The following is a 16,793-nucleotide window of genomic DNA, read 5'->3' as shown; positions in this document are numbered from 1 at the left end:
ACTGCAACAGGTGTAATGCTGACTCTGGTGAGCATTTGTTTGACCAGTCTGTAGCGATCGTACAGAGGTTTCACTACGAGACGCTCCTCTCTAGTCACCTAGAAGGGAGAGAGAAAGACAGAGCTGATTAGAAAATGTCTCTTTTTGGGTTTTTTTTGTTTTTTTTAAGTCACAGACAAATAAATCTCTGCAGAATTTCGGTTGTTTTTGAACGCACTGGTCGACCATGCAGCCCTTCGTAGTGCAGCAGATTCTTCTGCAGGACAGTCTTCTCACAGGATAACTGCTCCTTGGTCATCTTCTACAGAGACACGAAGACAGTTACCACTCAGTGACTAGGGATTTTCCTGACGACTAATTTACTAGTCTTTAAATGTGAGGAAGGGGAAAAAAAAAAGACTTAAAATCTGAGAGGAATCTAATGGATGGGGTTAAACGCCATACAAATATTTTATGTGTGTTTAAGAGCAAAATGAAAGCATTAATCACATTCCTCAATAATGTGGCCCTTCGCGCCATTTATAATCTTCTGGTCACAATCAGATGACGACTCCTTCCTTGCAGGCTAGTGTCCACATGTCCCAGCAGAATGTGGTTACACATCACTCTGTTCATGTGCCTATATGTCAGTTTACTCTGAACCAGCCTACATACAGCTGCTTACAGGAAGTTGCTCGTTTACAACTTCCTGTTACAGTGGAGACGTCTGCTGGGGCTGGAGCCCCGGTTAGTGGCAGGTGGTGCCAACTTTGAACCAGCAGGTAACCGCCATTGTACATTAATAAAATAAGAGTAGTACATTTAACCAACTAGTTATTCTGGCGTCAACTAGCAGTCGACTAGTCTTTCAGTGACAGGTTTTAGAAGTCCACAAAATCCATCAAATGTTCCCTCTTCAAATGGTAGCATTTAAACTATTAAAATTACCCTTAAAGATGCAGTAAAATGATATACGTACAGTACTGTTGTAATTTTTTTATATATATATATATATATATGTGTATATATAATATAAACTGGAATGTGTGCATATGCATCAAAAATTTGTGATCTCTTCCTGTAAAACTTAAAAATATTCACAATGATTTGTAAACAGACTTGGCCATGATAGAGCTGCCGGTCTCCAGCGGCTTTCAGTTGCTATCAAAGTGATATCACTGGCTGTGTGCTTGGATGCCTTTTTCGAGTTATTTTGAGGTCTAATTCATGTCCTACATATCCCATGACCTTCATGTCCTGTATTCAAATGAAGGAGCCACGGGGGTGGAAGTAGACCATCCTCTATGGGTCTACACTGTATTTTCTAAACACCCATATTTGTTTAGCTTAGATCAGAAGGATTTAATAAATCCAAAAGCCTCTGTAGGCGTGTGCCTGTTCTTTGCCCATCGTGACAACTGTGCGTTTGATCCACTTCCATCTTGGCTGGCATGTTGCTGGAGACCCGAATAAGTGCAGTGCACAGTTTGAGGCCAGTTGTTTTCTCTTATGTGAGACTGTTCTCAGTATGGGTGAGGGATTGGTTACACAAACAAATGCACACAAACTTGTCTCTATTCATATCTTTGTTTAAACAACACTTCACATAAAGCATTTAAAATGACTGTGCCCTTAATTATTGAGCCGCTGCCTCGTTTAGCTCTGCTCCTCTGGTTCACTTCATGTTTATTATTGTTAGCAGCAACACGCCTGTATTCAGTGACTGTGTCCCTTTCAGCTGTCAAGCACCGGACCAGTTACATAAAGACACTTTAATGGCTGTGAGTTGAATGTGTGCTCCACTCCTTACCTTGATGTCATCGGGCCAGCCGTCCTCCTGCCTCTTCCCTTTGACCCTGCGCTGGATCAGCTCCAGTGTTTCCTCCCTGGTAGGCCGCAGGCCCTTGACCTCCCCTGCTGCATCATGAGCACCTTGATCCAGTGTGGAGCCGAAGCTCTTGGGCAAGGTGTTGCTCCGGGGCCGAGTCTGAGGGCCGAGCTCGGTCTCTGCACGGTGTTTGGCATCTAGGGAAGGAGAAATACGTGAGGATGAGGAGAGAAGAAAGAAAGGAGGCCGGGGATAGAGAGTATAAAAGAAGAAAACGGAGAAAGATGGCGGATAAAAACATTGAGATAATTAGGCATGCAGGAATTTATCTATCGTGATTACAATGAGCCAATCAAAATTAAGGAGAAAGAAGAATGTGCTTTGACAACACAAAAATATGCCACCACACAAAGTAAAAACCCAAAGACAGAGAGCAAATTCTGTTTCCTGCCAGACAGTAAAATGCCCCTGGGCCAGTCTGATGGCTATAAAGGTCAAACAGTGTAAACACTGCTGCCTCCTCAGTATTGTAGCACTTCTAGATAAGGTATCAATCAGTAATGCTTCTAAAGGTCACTTCAATTGTTGTTCAAGAACTGATACCAGCAGTTAGACCTGTTTTTCTGCGGTTTGTCAGCGTTTTTTTTTAGCACGTCAGCGCCTCAACATGTCTGAATTAAAAAAAAAAAAAAAGAGGTGGCTTTGTATTTTGAAATCACAACCATAAATATGTAATTTCATCATGTTGCTTCACACTGCTTCACACAAGCCATCTCTCCATTTATTACCCTGCGCCAACATGCTGTTTCAACAGACACTGAAACAAGGAAGCAAGATGCTCTCACAAAGCCGCCTCACTGTGACTGTCAGTAGTGTTTGAGATGTCTACTTACTGAAGGGTTTGTACTTACTGAGGTGAAACGGTCTAGAGCTGAGTAGGCCTGAGTAGGGGTGGAGCGGGGGGGTGAGTATGTGATGGGGGGGTGAGCAGATAGAGGAGGAGGAGGAGGAGGAGGAAGGGGAGGAGGGAGCATGGTGGCATCTGTGTGAATGGATCAAAGCCTGGTGCCTCAACGTGCTTCTGGGTAAAAGGTGGTGCTGGCGTCCTGGTTTGCCGATCAATCAATCAATCAATGGGTCGTTGGGCGGTAGGAGGAGGAAGGAGGAAAGTGAAGAGCGGATTGTTTATTGTTTTTCAGTTTGATTTGAAACAGTGAGAAATGTTTTGGCCACTGTGCTACTCCAAAAAAGGAGAGCCGTCACCTCACAGGAAGGAGGTGGACGAGTGTCCTGGGAGATTCGTTCAGTGCGGTGAAACATCAGGAAGACAAATGTCAGCAGGCAGGATGAAATGTCTATATATTGGATATATTTTACATATTAATATCTGAGCTTGGGCGTGCTGACTGGCAGCCAGACCAAAAGCTTCTGCAAAAACAATTTGGAATTTCTGGCCAAATATTTTCAGATACTTGCTTTATGCATTTTTCCACTGTTTCACCAGACTGAACTCACCCTGCAGGTAATGAATGTGGGTTCACAAGGACGCACCAGCACACTGTAGGGTGGGAGCCACGCATGTGAGAGCCACGTTGACCCTGAACATGTGCATGTCTGCGTATGTCTGTCAGACCGGCATACATGCCATGTTGTTACAAATGGTCAAAGGTCAGAACTGGGGTCCAACTGTCCAGCACAGAACAGGATGGCACACAGACACTAACCCTGACACACACACACACACACACACACAAATGCATGTTGACAGCAAAAAGAGCGAATGGTTGTACCTTTAATCTGCCTGCGGATCTTGGTCAGGTCAGTCATCCATTTGAGGACTTTGGGATTAGCTGCCTTGTCTGCATGAGAAGGCTGCAGAGAGAAGAGGAGGAAACCACAGAGCGAGAGTTGGTATTTTATAGAAAAGGTCAACTACAGTTACAACAGCAATTTAGACGTGACGTTACACAGAAACTTAAAAATGGAAAATGTTACATTATCAGGATGTGTGACAATGTAAGCAATTAACCACAGATCCAAAGACAACATCATATTTGAAGTTTATGCTACAAAGGCTGTTTAAAAGCTGTAAAAAGATATCACTAACATCAAAATTAAGCCTATTTTATTTTTATCTTTTTTGATTCCCAAGAAAGCAGATTTTACAGAACATATATTCACAGCATCATAATGCCGATTTTTAATACTTAAAAAGAAAGGGTAAAAAAAAATCTGTGCATCATGATAGATAAAACAACCGTTACAGCTCTATTTCCCAGGGAAAGATTACAATGATCGAAATACAAAATAGAAGCATATAAGGGAAAATAAATAAATTAAAAAAATAACAATTGAATGGTAAGAAATACAAAGAAATAAAAGAGAATACACAGATAATGATAAAGTGTATCTCTTGTTGGGGAGTGGATTATCAGAGTGGTTTTTATCAAGCTTGGTCTCTAAAAATAAAATCAGATCTTCTGAGTTTCATGTAGTCTAACCAACTTTGCCACCATAAGTTAAATTGTTCGGCAAAATTAAGCCTTTTAATGCCTATTATGACAAAAATACCAAACCTTCTGAGGACTTGCAGTAAGTAGTAATTAGTAAAACAAAATCTCTTCAGAGCCAACTGATCTTATTATACAGTGAATAAAATGTGTTTGTGTTTATGGCGGAGAGAAAGAGAGGAGGCAGAGGAGGACGACAGCGGGCTAAAACATCCTGAAAAAAGTGACCACAACTGACTGAATGCCACAGTTTGTTTTTTCGTTTCAAAATAATTATTGAAATTTGTGTTATTACAAAGATGCACTTAAAATCAATGACCTATTTCCTTTCTTTTTGCTTGACTTTGCTCCATCCCTTTTTGCCCCTTATATAAATAGGGCAAAAAATAGTGACTTAACTGCTGAGCAGTACAATTCTGTAAATACTTCAGTCACTTTACAGTTCAGATTTTACCTTGTAGTTCCTCTCCTTCTCAAATTGCTCTTCAAACTGTTTGATTTTCTTCTTCAGATGCTGAAGCTTTTTGGTGAGTTGGTGAGTCACCGAATCTCCTCCTCTCATTGCCTCTTTGGAACCAAATGATGCTCGCCTTGGCCTGTGGAAACACGGGTATAAATAGTAAATGGGCCGGTACTTTAGAACACGCTTTGACGCCAGCTCAGCACTTGAAACATTTTTTACTACAAGCCACATTCACCTATTCACACACACATTCATACAGCGCTTTATTCTATGCCTTTAAGCGCTTTCTAACTATCATACACACACTCACACTCCGACGGATGCATCGGAGGCAATTTGGGGTTCACTGTCTTGCCCAGAGACACTTTGACATGTGGACTGCAGGAGCATAAGATTTGGTGGGGGGTGTTGAGCCACCGATCATCTGATTGGTAGATTACCTGTTCAACTGTACCTCCTGAGCCACAGCCACCCCCAGTATGACAGAACTGCTAAAAAAAACCTCCACATAATCCACAAATTTCTGATCTCAGACCAAAGATAATGACTGGTGGTGCCTTTATAAACATTAAACCCTCAAAACAGAGCCTCAGAGTGAGCTACACGTCGTACCTCTGTACTTTGGTGGGTGAAGTGGCATCGAGATCCTGCTGGAGGAATCGCTGGGCACCATGCACTCCAAAATCGAGAAAGCGTCGTGCCAGCAGGTGAGGGTGGGAGCGGGAAGAGGAAGGGGAGTCATCTTGCCCTCCCTCCCCCTGTTCCTCTTCACCACCTTCCTCCAGGGGGAGCGGAGGGAGAGGAACCATGCGGCCGGCCAGCGGGGAGAGCTGCGCCTCTCCATGCTCATTGTCATCATGCCAGGATTTAAAAGCTGGAACAGGATCTGGAGGAGAAAGAAGGAAAAAAAGAGAGGGGTCAAAGCAAGTAAACAGAGGGCAAGAAGAAAGGGAGAGAACAGAGAATCTCTTTTTAATAAGTGCATGATAGATAGGTGCTATACATATCATGTTATGTACACCAACAAATTAATTTTTTTTTTTTACTTTCACACCCTGCTGACTCACTCTAAGCCTGTTTACCAGTGGATTTACTGTCAGTGCTATATTGACAAGCTGAGTCGAGAAGGAGGAGAGAGTGTAGGAGGGGTTATGACCAATAAGAGCAGCAGAGTCAGAATAAAAAGTAAAATCAGAGAGAAGAGTGAAAAAAGAAACCAGAGTCCGCCTGCTACTTCATGAAATCTGATGGAAGGAAAAATGTTTTACATGCAGGGATTTATCACGATCAGCGTCACCATGCGCACATTTGAAAATTAGAGGCTATTTGAATTATATTTTAATATAGTTTCTTGCGCTGTTGTCACCTCTGACCACCATTAAAAAAAAAAAAAGATAAGGAAGGGTGAAAGGAGGGATGGGTAGACTGGTGGATGGCCGCATATGAAATGACTTACCTTGGCCTTCCTTTTGCAGATGCATCGATGAGAAGTCGATGGGGGGGAGGTGGAGATGGGAGGGGGGTGACGCTGTTTGGATGGACGGTGGAAGAGGAGTAGAAGAAAGAGGAGGAGGAGGAGGAGGAGGGACAGGGAGAGAGATAGCAGAGAAGAGGAGTAGTGAGGTCATTCATAACTTCACTCACCAGCATTCATTCAGTGTGTGTTGGGTTTAATTTCAAACAAATCCAACCAACGTCAAGTTTTTCATCACAGAGTAAAAATATTTCATAAATTTTATATTAAATAAACGTAATTGATTCAACAATCTAGGTGAAAATAACTTTTACTGTTATGTGCTTTACCACTTTTAGTAGATAAAATAAATAAATGAATAAAAGTTTTGGTTCAAACTACTTGATGGGTCTGTTCTGGAAATAGTTATGTTGCACTGAGCATGCTGGGATATCCAAGATAAGCTGGAACTCACCTTCCCATTGGTTGTCAGGAAAAAGCTGGAGGTGGGAGGAGTCTGGTTGGCATGGCGACAGGTGGTTCCTGTTGGTCTCACTGGTGTTGGCGTTGTGATCACAGCAACATGAACTGGAGTCCTGGAGGAGTTAAAAATAAAAGAGAATGATTAAAGAAATCAATAAGGGATGGGAGGGATGAAGAAAATTGATGTAAATAATGTTTTTCCAAAGCAACCGGTAGTTTCCAGCAGGTCACTGACTGGTCTTTGGGCTTTAAGCAGATTACTTAGCACGTGACCCACTCGTCCAAATGTGGTCACTTTTGGCTCCCAAAAAAAAAAGAGGCGACAGCCATTGTTTATATACAGTCTATGAGGAGTATATTTCTACATCCTGATACTTACACAGGTTATGGTGACTACCTGTTCCATCGTCACAAGGGGCTGACTGTCCTGCCTGAAAATATACATTAGAAACCAAAATAAAATTAGAAAAATACTCACAAAGCATTAAGGAAATAAACACATTAATATTCCCTCAGAGGATGGACATTTTCAGTACTCCATGGTCCAATATCAAGAAATACTAACATGTCACTGTTGCACAGTTTAATCTGGGTAAGTGTACTTTTATATAAGCTGTCCAGTCAGACCACTGTCACCATATTTAGAGTCTTCCTGAGACCTTGTCTGAATAACAGCTGACCAAGAGTCACACTACAGTCACACAACTGAAAATCTTTCCGCAGCATGAATAATCTGATGAGGGGATAAACTCACAACGCTGTTAATTTAACTGTAACTAAAATCAGCGCTTTGTCTACTGATTATTTCGCCCCTTTTGTTATCTTTAGCCTGTTTTAAAGTAAGAGACATGAAATGCCATTTATCACTTTTAACACTGCACACCACAGTGACGACGATGCACCGACTAAGCCTGTTAACAACAGCAAGCTGGGGGTGTGATATCATAGGACGGTGGGAGTTAATACATGTTACGATGGAGAGAGACTGAGATAAAGATGCGTTTCAGATGCAGCATAAAATCTGAGCTCTGCTGTAGACGGCGTGTCGAAACAATTTGCAGATGGCAAGTGACTGATCATCACACGACAACACTGCTGCCTCTCATTCGCTTTGTATCGAAACTAAAGCCGCTGAGGGTAAATCCAGGCAGCTGGTGTTTGTGAAGCAAACAGCTCACCTGGCAGTGTTTAAGTTGTTCTTTGCATCTGTGACAGACTCTGCATCCAGGTCCATTCCTGAGCTCTCCTCCAGGGCGGGGACAGAGTCCAGTGAATTCTGGGAAAGGACAACAGCCAAAAAAAGAAAACAGGAATTAGCAGAGCAAGAGACAGGAAAGGGCAAGAACAGAAATGCTTAAATTGGGAGTCTAACATAACTAAGTGAAACACTGGGATGTTTCACTTCCTCAGTAAACAAGGCAACACACTTCCTGTTTTCTGTCCTATATGGTAGAAAATCCAGTGGACACTGAAATGCGGCACACCTACAGATCAGATATTCATAAAATGCCCAGAATACAACAAAATAATCATAAATACATAAAATAAGTCTCTTCCAAATTAGAAATTACATATTTCTTATTATTCAACAGTTAATGATTTAAGGTTCTTAAACACCAACATCAGAAGGCAAAAGTGTGCTCATCAACAGCTCTGTAAGAACAGAAAAGTCTTCATGACGAGGAAGTTGTTCTAACTCTAGAACGAATGAGCCACAATAAAGAGGTCTAAGACATTTAAATGCATATACTGAACACATATTGAACCTATTGCACATGAAATATACAGTATCTTCCCCTCTCAACATAAAAGCAGTGTGAATGTAAGCATGCATGCGACTGTGTGGTGGTTTGGTACAGCGGGGCAGCTGTCATTCTTTGGCTGTCGGCTGATCTATTTAAAGACTGGGATCAAGATTATTGTTTCAAAAAGTGACAGCTTCTCCAGCTGTGGGACACATCTCCCTCTCCACCATGTTGTCTCCTCCTCACCTCTCCATCTGGAAGCTAAATGGTTCTTGGGCCAAAAGCCAATTAGGCTGGGGGGGGGGGGGGGGGGGGGGGGGGGCATTAGCACTAGACTAAAAATAATTTGTGCCACTTATGTCTCCCTAAAACTAAATCTTAATAATAAAGAAACATTGCTAGTTTTCAGAATATTGAAGCGAAACACACAGAAACAGATGTAAAGGTGAAACATTTCCCACAAACATTAAATGCACCACAATTAATCATTATCTGAGTAATAATTTTACCCATTCTAACTAAAATGTGAAGAAAGTAAGGTCAAAGCACTTTGAAGTAGCCCCCACCCTGGTGTGTGGTTGGTACAGAAATTATTACATTAACTTATTAACATTTAGTTATGACTAAATTTAATAAGAACAAAACACTGCCTGTATGTTATTGTGTATTCACTGATCTGTGTGTGTCTGTGTGTTTGTATTTGTGAAACAACCCTCTTGTCTCTTACTTTCCCAGTAAAATTCCAACTATTGCAGCAATCGAAGCCGAACAAAGATGGACTGTGCTGATAATATCAAACACATTTGGCCTTGGAATGAAGCAACACGCTGAGATGGGAGGGGGGTTAGCTATGGGAAACATGCTGTGAGCCCACACAGCAGCTTGCTACAGTTTTCTTTTGTGTGTTATCTGATGTCACTTTCAATTTGAGCACGAGGGAGCTCCTGTTCTGCCAATGTTACAGTAACAGGCAGAGCGAGAAACCGAAATAGAGATTCTCTTTCTGGTTGTGATGCCAGGTGTGTGTCGAGTATGACTGCATGTGCGTTAATTGTGTGCCCCCCCCCACTGACCTGCGCGTCTCGCTGATTTTGTTGGATGTGCTGATCAGGCTGTGTGAGTGGGGTCTCCCCTTCTGTGTCGCAGGGACTGTCTTCAGGGTCAGTCTGTTGCTCCTCGTCTCCATCACAGCCCTGGTCTGCAGGCTCACTGGGACTCTCCCTAGCATATCAAAATGAAAATGTTAATAAAACAACAAAAGCACCACATTTTAATACAAATTCATAACTTGTATCCATGGGAATGCTATGCAAAGCTGAAGTAAGCTATGAAAATCCTTGATGGTGATAACCTACAAACTGATTAGTACCAATGCTCTTTAACATATTTACCTCTAATGTGAACCATCTGGGTGGCTTTGTACTCAAGATTTGGTATCTCAAATATGCTTCTTTAGAGTCATCTGATGCCAAACACTAAGCAATCTCTAAAATGCATGTTTGTACCAGCAGGTGCAACTACAAAGAGTAACAGACATTTAGTGCGTGTCTGTGTCGCACTCTCACCCCTGGTTGCCGTAGCCGCTGAGGTCTTGGTCGATGGAGGTTTTCAGATCAAAGAAGTGCTGCTCCACTGCAGCCCTGATGGTCCGCTGAATAATACTGGGGGGGGGGGGGGGGGGGGGGGGGGGGGGGGGGGGGGTTAAAATGATGTTTAATAAAGAGCAACTGAGCAAAGAGCTTAGTGTCCATTTAAAGAGGGTAAGATGAGTTTACATAATTAATTTGCATGAGATCCAGTGACCATGTTGTTTTTTTTTTCCTGTTTATTCGATATCACTACTTCACACAAAAACAAAAACCTCAAAACTCAAAATAAAAATATCCACATAAACAAGCTGCTGGACGCGCTTCTTTACTTTTACGGAGCAGATAAAAATTCACTGACGTCAAACTGTTTTGATAACCAAAATGAAAAGAAAAAAAAAAACTCGAGCCACGTGCACAGTCGGAGCTGCAAACTGATAAGTTCCTCCTGTCATCCACCGCCTAGAATAACAAACACTATTAGCATTTGGTACATGTATTATTCTGAACTGCAGTTTGACACTGGAGCTCCATGTAGGAACCAGACACAATATATCTAAAAAATAAAGAGACATTGTTATAAAGCTGATTTACAGACTGGAAACAGCTACCCATTACTATTTGTTTTCAATCCTTCAAATAAGCATATTTTCCTTTAGTGATCAGGGTAAAACTAACCAGCACAATGTTTTAATGCTCACATAACACTTAAAAACTGTTGCCATCAACATGACATCCTCAGCTCAGTTCTACTGATGACATTAGAGGGCTGTTTTGTTTTTATTTAGATTTATAAGATATTGTTTTTAGGCTATAGTTTGGCACTACCTCTGTGTCTGGAATCATCTGCAAAGCCCCCCCCCCCTGCTGTTCAATTAACAGACAAATGACACATTTATATCTTTATCATCTTTGCTGGAGACAGAGCATATATCAGGTAATTAGATACAGATGAGACACATTTAAAGTCTAACAGTGAATAATATTCACTATTTTCACTAAAATTCTTCCTTTCCCATTCTGAGCAATTTAACAAGTCCTTATTAAGCCAACAGTGTGGTCCAGTTCTAAAAGAATTAATATGGAGCCGGGGAGAAGAGAGGACAGGATGTTACAGCCTATAAAAGGTAACATCAGCAGTCACACTCTGACCTTTTTTACACCGACATGCAACGCTCAACGCTTGATCCCCCGGCTCTACTGAGATTCCATCTTTCTGGCTTCAATTACTGGACCATGTTTGTTTGATCATAATGTATTCCTCCCTCATTTACTCTGGCTTCATGCAGTCTGTGAGTTTTGTCACCGTTCCAGCTTAGACGGCAGCAGAGTTTGCAGAGTTGGTAGGAAAAAGAAAAAACGGACCTGAATGGGAAAAGACCCAACTCCTCCATACCAACTGTTCACTCACTCCATCTACTTCCATCATGTGTTATTCCAACTCTTTCTCCATTCTGTACATTTCTATCATTTAACTTCTAGTCCTTAACTGTAGCTGGTAGGTAGTGTCAGGTACTGTGGATACACAATAAAGCCACACATGGACAACTTAGTGCTGGAACAATAACTGGACTTTGTCTACTATGTCCATTTAAGGCAGAAACTTATAAAGGTATTGGGCGGAGGTAAATTAAATTTAGCTGTCAATATATGAACACGCACACACACAGACACACACATACTCAAACTTCCCCTCCACCTCCACCTGCAACATCAACTCTGCCTCTACTATAATACCTACACTGCAGATCACACACAAACAGCCACTTCCATAAACACATAAGCAGTAAAAGATGATGCGTTTGTACTCTTTCTTACTCACATGGCCACATAAAGAAACTCTCACACGTCTTCTGCTGTTGCCTAAATTTCTACCTCCCAACAGAGACGAGGCCTTTCAAACGCATCCTAGTAACCAGAATGTGACGGCATTAATGCCGCTCAGAGACACGAGACTGTCAAGGTAACCAAAGCCGTTGCACTTACAACGCACTGCTGGAAATGTGCTCGGGTGACGCCTCACCGAATCTCAGAGGGAACTACAAGTTCCCTTTTTTTTTAAATTAAATTTAAGGGAAACCATTTTTATTGGCATGTGTGCTTATAAATATAACTTAAGTTACAAATTGAACTTAAACTTTCTAAACCCTACAGTCACATGATTGCTGAGTTCATGTCCTTGAGGGTGTCAAAATGCCACGCCATGCAAAATGCTTTAGTTTAGCTTTCCTAATCAAAACACAAGGTCGGCGCTCCTCCTTCCTGCTTATCTCTTGCCTTACACTTGTACATTTTTTAAATTCACTTGTCTCAGCAGTGCCTGCGCATCCATCTTAATTTCTGTTATTTTATTCGCCTCTTGAGAAAAGGGTATTTGGCTCCCTCATCACACTTGACCTCACATGGCTCTATCTCTCTTATTATTTGTTATTTGATTGATATTATATTCTTACATGACATGACTTGGGAGGATATAATATTAAGATTTCCTGACTACATATTTTAGTACAAATCTCTTTATGATAGAGTTGTGAAACTGTAATGCAAATATGAGTGGTTATATCTAGATATGTTATTGTGTGTGTGTATCTGCAGACTTACTCAGCAGAGTCAGCAGGCAGGATGGATATAGGGGAGAGGTGGGAGCTGTAGAGCCAGAGAGGGCAAAAAGGACAACATGGTTAGAACATCACGTACGCATCGACTCCTGTCCCATACCGACCTTGGAGGAGGTGGGTGTCGGGCCGCAAGAGTCAAAAGAGGGAAAAAAAGAATGGCAGTAATGATGTTAACAATGAGCATGTCTGTGTATACTACACATACATTAGTGAGACATAGCAGAGCTCAAGTGCTGAGGCAGTAGAGGTGATAAGGATGATAAAAGTGTAAAATTCAAGATGGTCAAGTTACGTTTGCCGTCTCCTAATCTGAGAGCCCTTGAAAGGACAATCTCAGCAAATTTATTACATATACAAACACACACGTGCACTCAAATACACAACATTTTAGTCAGTGGCGCCACTCCGGATCGGGAGATTGTTATTTAGGCTACAGAGTTCTGCTGACCCTGCTGATCAGAGAGATGGCTGTGTGCAATGTCATATTTGTTCTTCCATGTTCCTCCATAAGCGGGGAAAGTGTTTGTTAAATGTGTGTGTATGTGCATGCCTGGCATGAAACAAGAAGTTGGCTGTGATGTGTCCCGTCACTGGATTCACAAACACACCCAGTGACGGGCACGCCAGGACTCCAGATTTATATAACACTCCTACACAACATACACAACATATACACACACACACACACAGCAGAAGGTCGTTCACATTAAGTCCAAGAGCACAGACACATCTCAGATATATGTGTGTGTGTGTGTGTGTGTATCTGTCTGTCCCAGGCGGTCAGACTCAGCTCATAGAAAACAACAGCTGACGTTATGCAAGCATTTTTGTGCATGTGTGCGCTGGGTCACAACTCCACACACACACACACTTCTAATGCTGCAAGAAGTGCTCAGGTAGCTCAATAACGACTGAATTATTAATGGCAGATAGGAAACCATAATGCCCTCTCTTTATTCCTCTCATTCTTGCTCCTTTTCTCTTCTGCCTGTTTTTTTCTTTCTCTGCATTTTTACTTCCATTACCCACGTTTTTAAATCAAATCTGCTCCCATTATCAATTTACTTCATTGGTGCTCATTCAATCCAAAAGGCTTTTTAATAACAAATCAACCCCCCCCCCCCCCCCCCCCCCCCCCCCCCCCCCCCCCCCCCACCCCCCCCACCCCCCCCACACACCACCCCCCCACCCACCCCCCCCCCCCCCCCCGCCCCCCCCCACCCCCCCCCCCCCCCCCCCCCCCCCCCCCCCCCCCCCCCCCCCCCCCCCCCCCCCCCCCCCCCCCCCCCCCCCCCCCCCCCCCCCCCCCCCCCCCCCCCCCCCCCCCCCCCACACACACACACACACACCCACACCCAATATTACTGACTGTGAAGGCAACAAACATCTGAGATTCCTTCCTCAGAACGCAGCCTTGATCATGCATGAGTCAGCACAGACAAAAGGAAGATGTCAGTATTGTAAAGATCTGATAATCAATCTCTCTCAAAAAAGGTACTAATGCCAATGTTTGAGTATTCTGATGATATTATACTCTCACTTGTTATAAACCCAACGATCTATTTTGTGACTCTCCAACATGACTCCAACTGGACTGCGTTTACGTCAGCTCATTTGTCATGTGAATCCCTCCTCTCTCTCTTTTTTTTTTTCTTCCTGTTAGCAAACATAGAAAACTGCCCTTTGAACAGAGTCACATCCTGTAGGCTCCCTACAGCAACAAGTATCCCTTCAACATACTGATATAATCTGACAGCAGGCTCTGCCGCTCAGTTGTACCCTAAAGGGAGGCACTAGGTGGCTGCATCTCTAACAATAGATCCTTGATGGGGCCTTTAAGGGCGTTACATAATCGCCATGGGCCCTAAGTAGCAAATATCTCATCTTGCACCATTATGTCCCCAAGAACATGAATGAAAACTGCTGTCCTGCCCTCTTTGTCCTCCCTACGGGGGAAAGGAAACTTTTCTATCACATCAGTTGAGCCCTGAAGGATTAGCCATGAAGACGGCCTTTATATATGCAATCTGGTCATTTTTTTCTCAAAAACATGAAGGACACACAGGAGTCTGCTATAAGTGGATAGTTTCATAAAAACAAAGCAATTTCTTAGCATTAATACAGAAGGAAACCACTCTGATTCAATTTTTGATTTTACTAATTGCTTTTTTTTACGTATGCCTTAAAGGCACCGAGACGAGCACGTCAGAATAAAATGGATGCTTGCCAGAACCCCTCAGATCACATCAGGCTAACCTGCTGTCTCCTAACCACATAACCTCGGCACGATCAAGGAAGAAAAATCTGCAGCAGGGTCAGTGGACACAGGCCAACAAGCACTCGTGTTGTAAAGTTTACAACAAGAAGTGGTCTTATAGTAATCTTTACAACCCTGCTCTTAACTAATAATAAGCTATCACGCTGTTATTAAAAAAAAACAACCCATAAATGGTTACAAAAGGTGGACATAAATGTTTGTTTAAGAATTTATTCTTGAGAGACTGTATTATGTGGATTTCATTTGTGAAGAGTCATTTAAACATTCACATATTTACCACAAATTTACCATTAAAGGATCATTTCAGTCGGCCCCACCACAGTCAAAACATGACTGTTATTTCCATCTGTGTGGAAAGCTATCCTTCAATTTACTGCTCTGCATGCTAATGAGGTAATTAAATCATTATTCAACAAAGATGTCCTATAAAAATATATTGCTTGGTTTCAGTAATGGAGAAAAACTTGTAAGATCCAGTTTTTGTCCTACAATCTAACATTTTATACCTGCAGCAGGGGATGTGACCTTCATACATTAGGAGATCAAACCGTTCAGAACATTTAGAAACCTTAATTTCACCCTAGTGCGGTATTTAATGAATACATGAGCCACCCAAGCCTTTATATTCTCTGCTGTATTTTGATTTTGTGTAATTATCAGATATAAAATATTATAGTACTGTGTTTGTATCACAAATATAGGACATCAGTATGAGTTCCACACAAACAGGAGTATGAACTGCAGAGGAGAACCACTGTGCTGTGTATCAGCGACATCCAGTCAGCTGATGGGTGACTATACAACAAAAACATCTCTGGAAGATTGTGGCTAATTGCATCAACTGACAAAGTAGAGCAGAGGAACTCTGTGTTATCAGTGATGATGCTAAAGACTGATCAGCGGCATCTTCACATTATTTTCATGAGTTATTCTGATGGAAAAGCAGGAGTATATGAATGCGTGTGTGCGTATGTAAGTTAGAGGTTAGATGTGGCTTTAAGGAGTTGCTGTTGTCAGCAAATCTGATTCTGCTCTGCTCTGGCTGGGAGGTAATAGTGACTGCAGCAGTCCCCACGCACAGACATATATATAAACCAGCATGTACAAGACGACGTAGCTCACTGCTCTGGCTCGTTACCCACTTCGGACATAAATACACATCGTCTGCCTTAACCTTTTGCTTCCCCCCACACAACCTCCTCAAATACACAAACACACATTCACTTACACACACTTCTTCATAAGCTTCATCTTACATCTCATAAACAGCTCTCCTGGCTGCCTCTAAAATTGCAAACATTTATAATCCTTCATGGAAGTGCCAAAAATCCACAGATGTTTGCGTTCAGACCACAACTTAAGCACAGACCAGGTCAAAGACGTTACATCTGTTTCTCTGCCTCGATGTTGCTCATTTGTTTGAGTCCATCAGTTGCTTTGCACAGCTCTGCTTCATTCATTTTCTCCCAATTATCCCACAGCAGTTTGGCCATCTGAGAGTACTGATTTGATTTTGTTAAGTTGGCTCAACAAATCCTCCTCATTCCATCGTTAATTCATCATTTCTCTTGCAGAGTCATGTGGAAATGATGCAACATTTACCAACACTCTCACCATTTGGGTTATTTTACATATGACTGCGTTATTTTTTCAACACACTGATGGTTTAATCCATATTTTTTTTCCTCACGTTAAAAGATGATGTTAGAAAAAGCCAAAAAAAATCATTATTTATCAATCAGTGATTGTTTTCTTGTGAAATGGATTTGCCTGTAAAATGTCAAAAAAAAAAAAGTCTATAATTCCACCGAGCTCAAGGTCACGTCTCTAGATTGCTAATCAATAGTTGA

At 42.1% G+C, this 16,793-nt stretch overlaps 1 protein-coding gene across 6 annotated transcripts in view; it reads right to left on the bottom strand.

Annotated features, from left to right (window-relative positions):
- fam13b (family with sequence similarity 13 member B) overlaps positions 1 to 16,793 on the bottom strand; it is a 69,063-nt gene that overhangs the window by 5,524 nt on the left and 46,746 nt on the right. For 2 of the 6 annotated variants that reach the window (XM_030739338.1, XM_030739340.1), the window contains exons 8-21: positions 12,649 to 12,693; positions 10,027 to 10,122; positions 9,535 to 9,682; positions 7,895 to 7,992; positions 7,096 to 7,147; positions 6,709 to 6,829; positions 6,237 to 6,308; positions 5,393 to 5,666; positions 4,772 to 4,913; positions 3,598 to 3,679; positions 2,719 to 2,913; positions 1,790 to 2,004; positions 218 to 301; positions 3 to 98 (exon numbers count right to left, since the gene is read on the bottom strand). In XM_030739338.1, coding sequence (XP_030595198.1) covers positions 3 to 98; positions 218 to 301; positions 1,790 to 2,004; positions 2,719 to 2,913; positions 3,598 to 3,679; positions 4,772 to 4,913; positions 5,393 to 5,666; positions 6,237 to 6,308; positions 6,709 to 6,829; positions 7,096 to 7,147; positions 7,895 to 7,992; positions 9,535 to 9,682; positions 10,027 to 10,122; positions 12,649 to 12,693 — 1,720 coding nt within the window. The remainder of the gene's footprint in view (positions 1 to 2; positions 99 to 217; positions 302 to 1,789; positions 2,005 to 2,718; positions 2,914 to 3,597; positions 3,680 to 4,771; positions 4,914 to 5,392; positions 5,667 to 6,236; positions 6,309 to 6,708; positions 6,830 to 7,095; positions 7,148 to 7,894; positions 7,993 to 9,534; positions 9,683 to 10,026; positions 10,123 to 12,648; positions 12,694 to 16,793) is intronic. The other 4 variants (XM_030739343.1, XM_030739341.1, XM_030739344.1 and 1 more) reach the window with 4 other exon arrangements.

The sequence above is a fragment of the Archocentrus centrarchus genome, chromosome 10 (genome assembly GCF_007364275.1).
Source record: "Archocentrus centrarchus isolate MPI-CPG fArcCen1 chromosome 10, fArcCen1, whole genome shotgun sequence".
NCBI lineage: Eukaryota > Metazoa > Chordata > Actinopteri > Cichliformes > Cichlidae > Archocentrus > Archocentrus centrarchus.
This window is presented reverse-complemented; position numbering and strand designations above follow the sequence as displayed.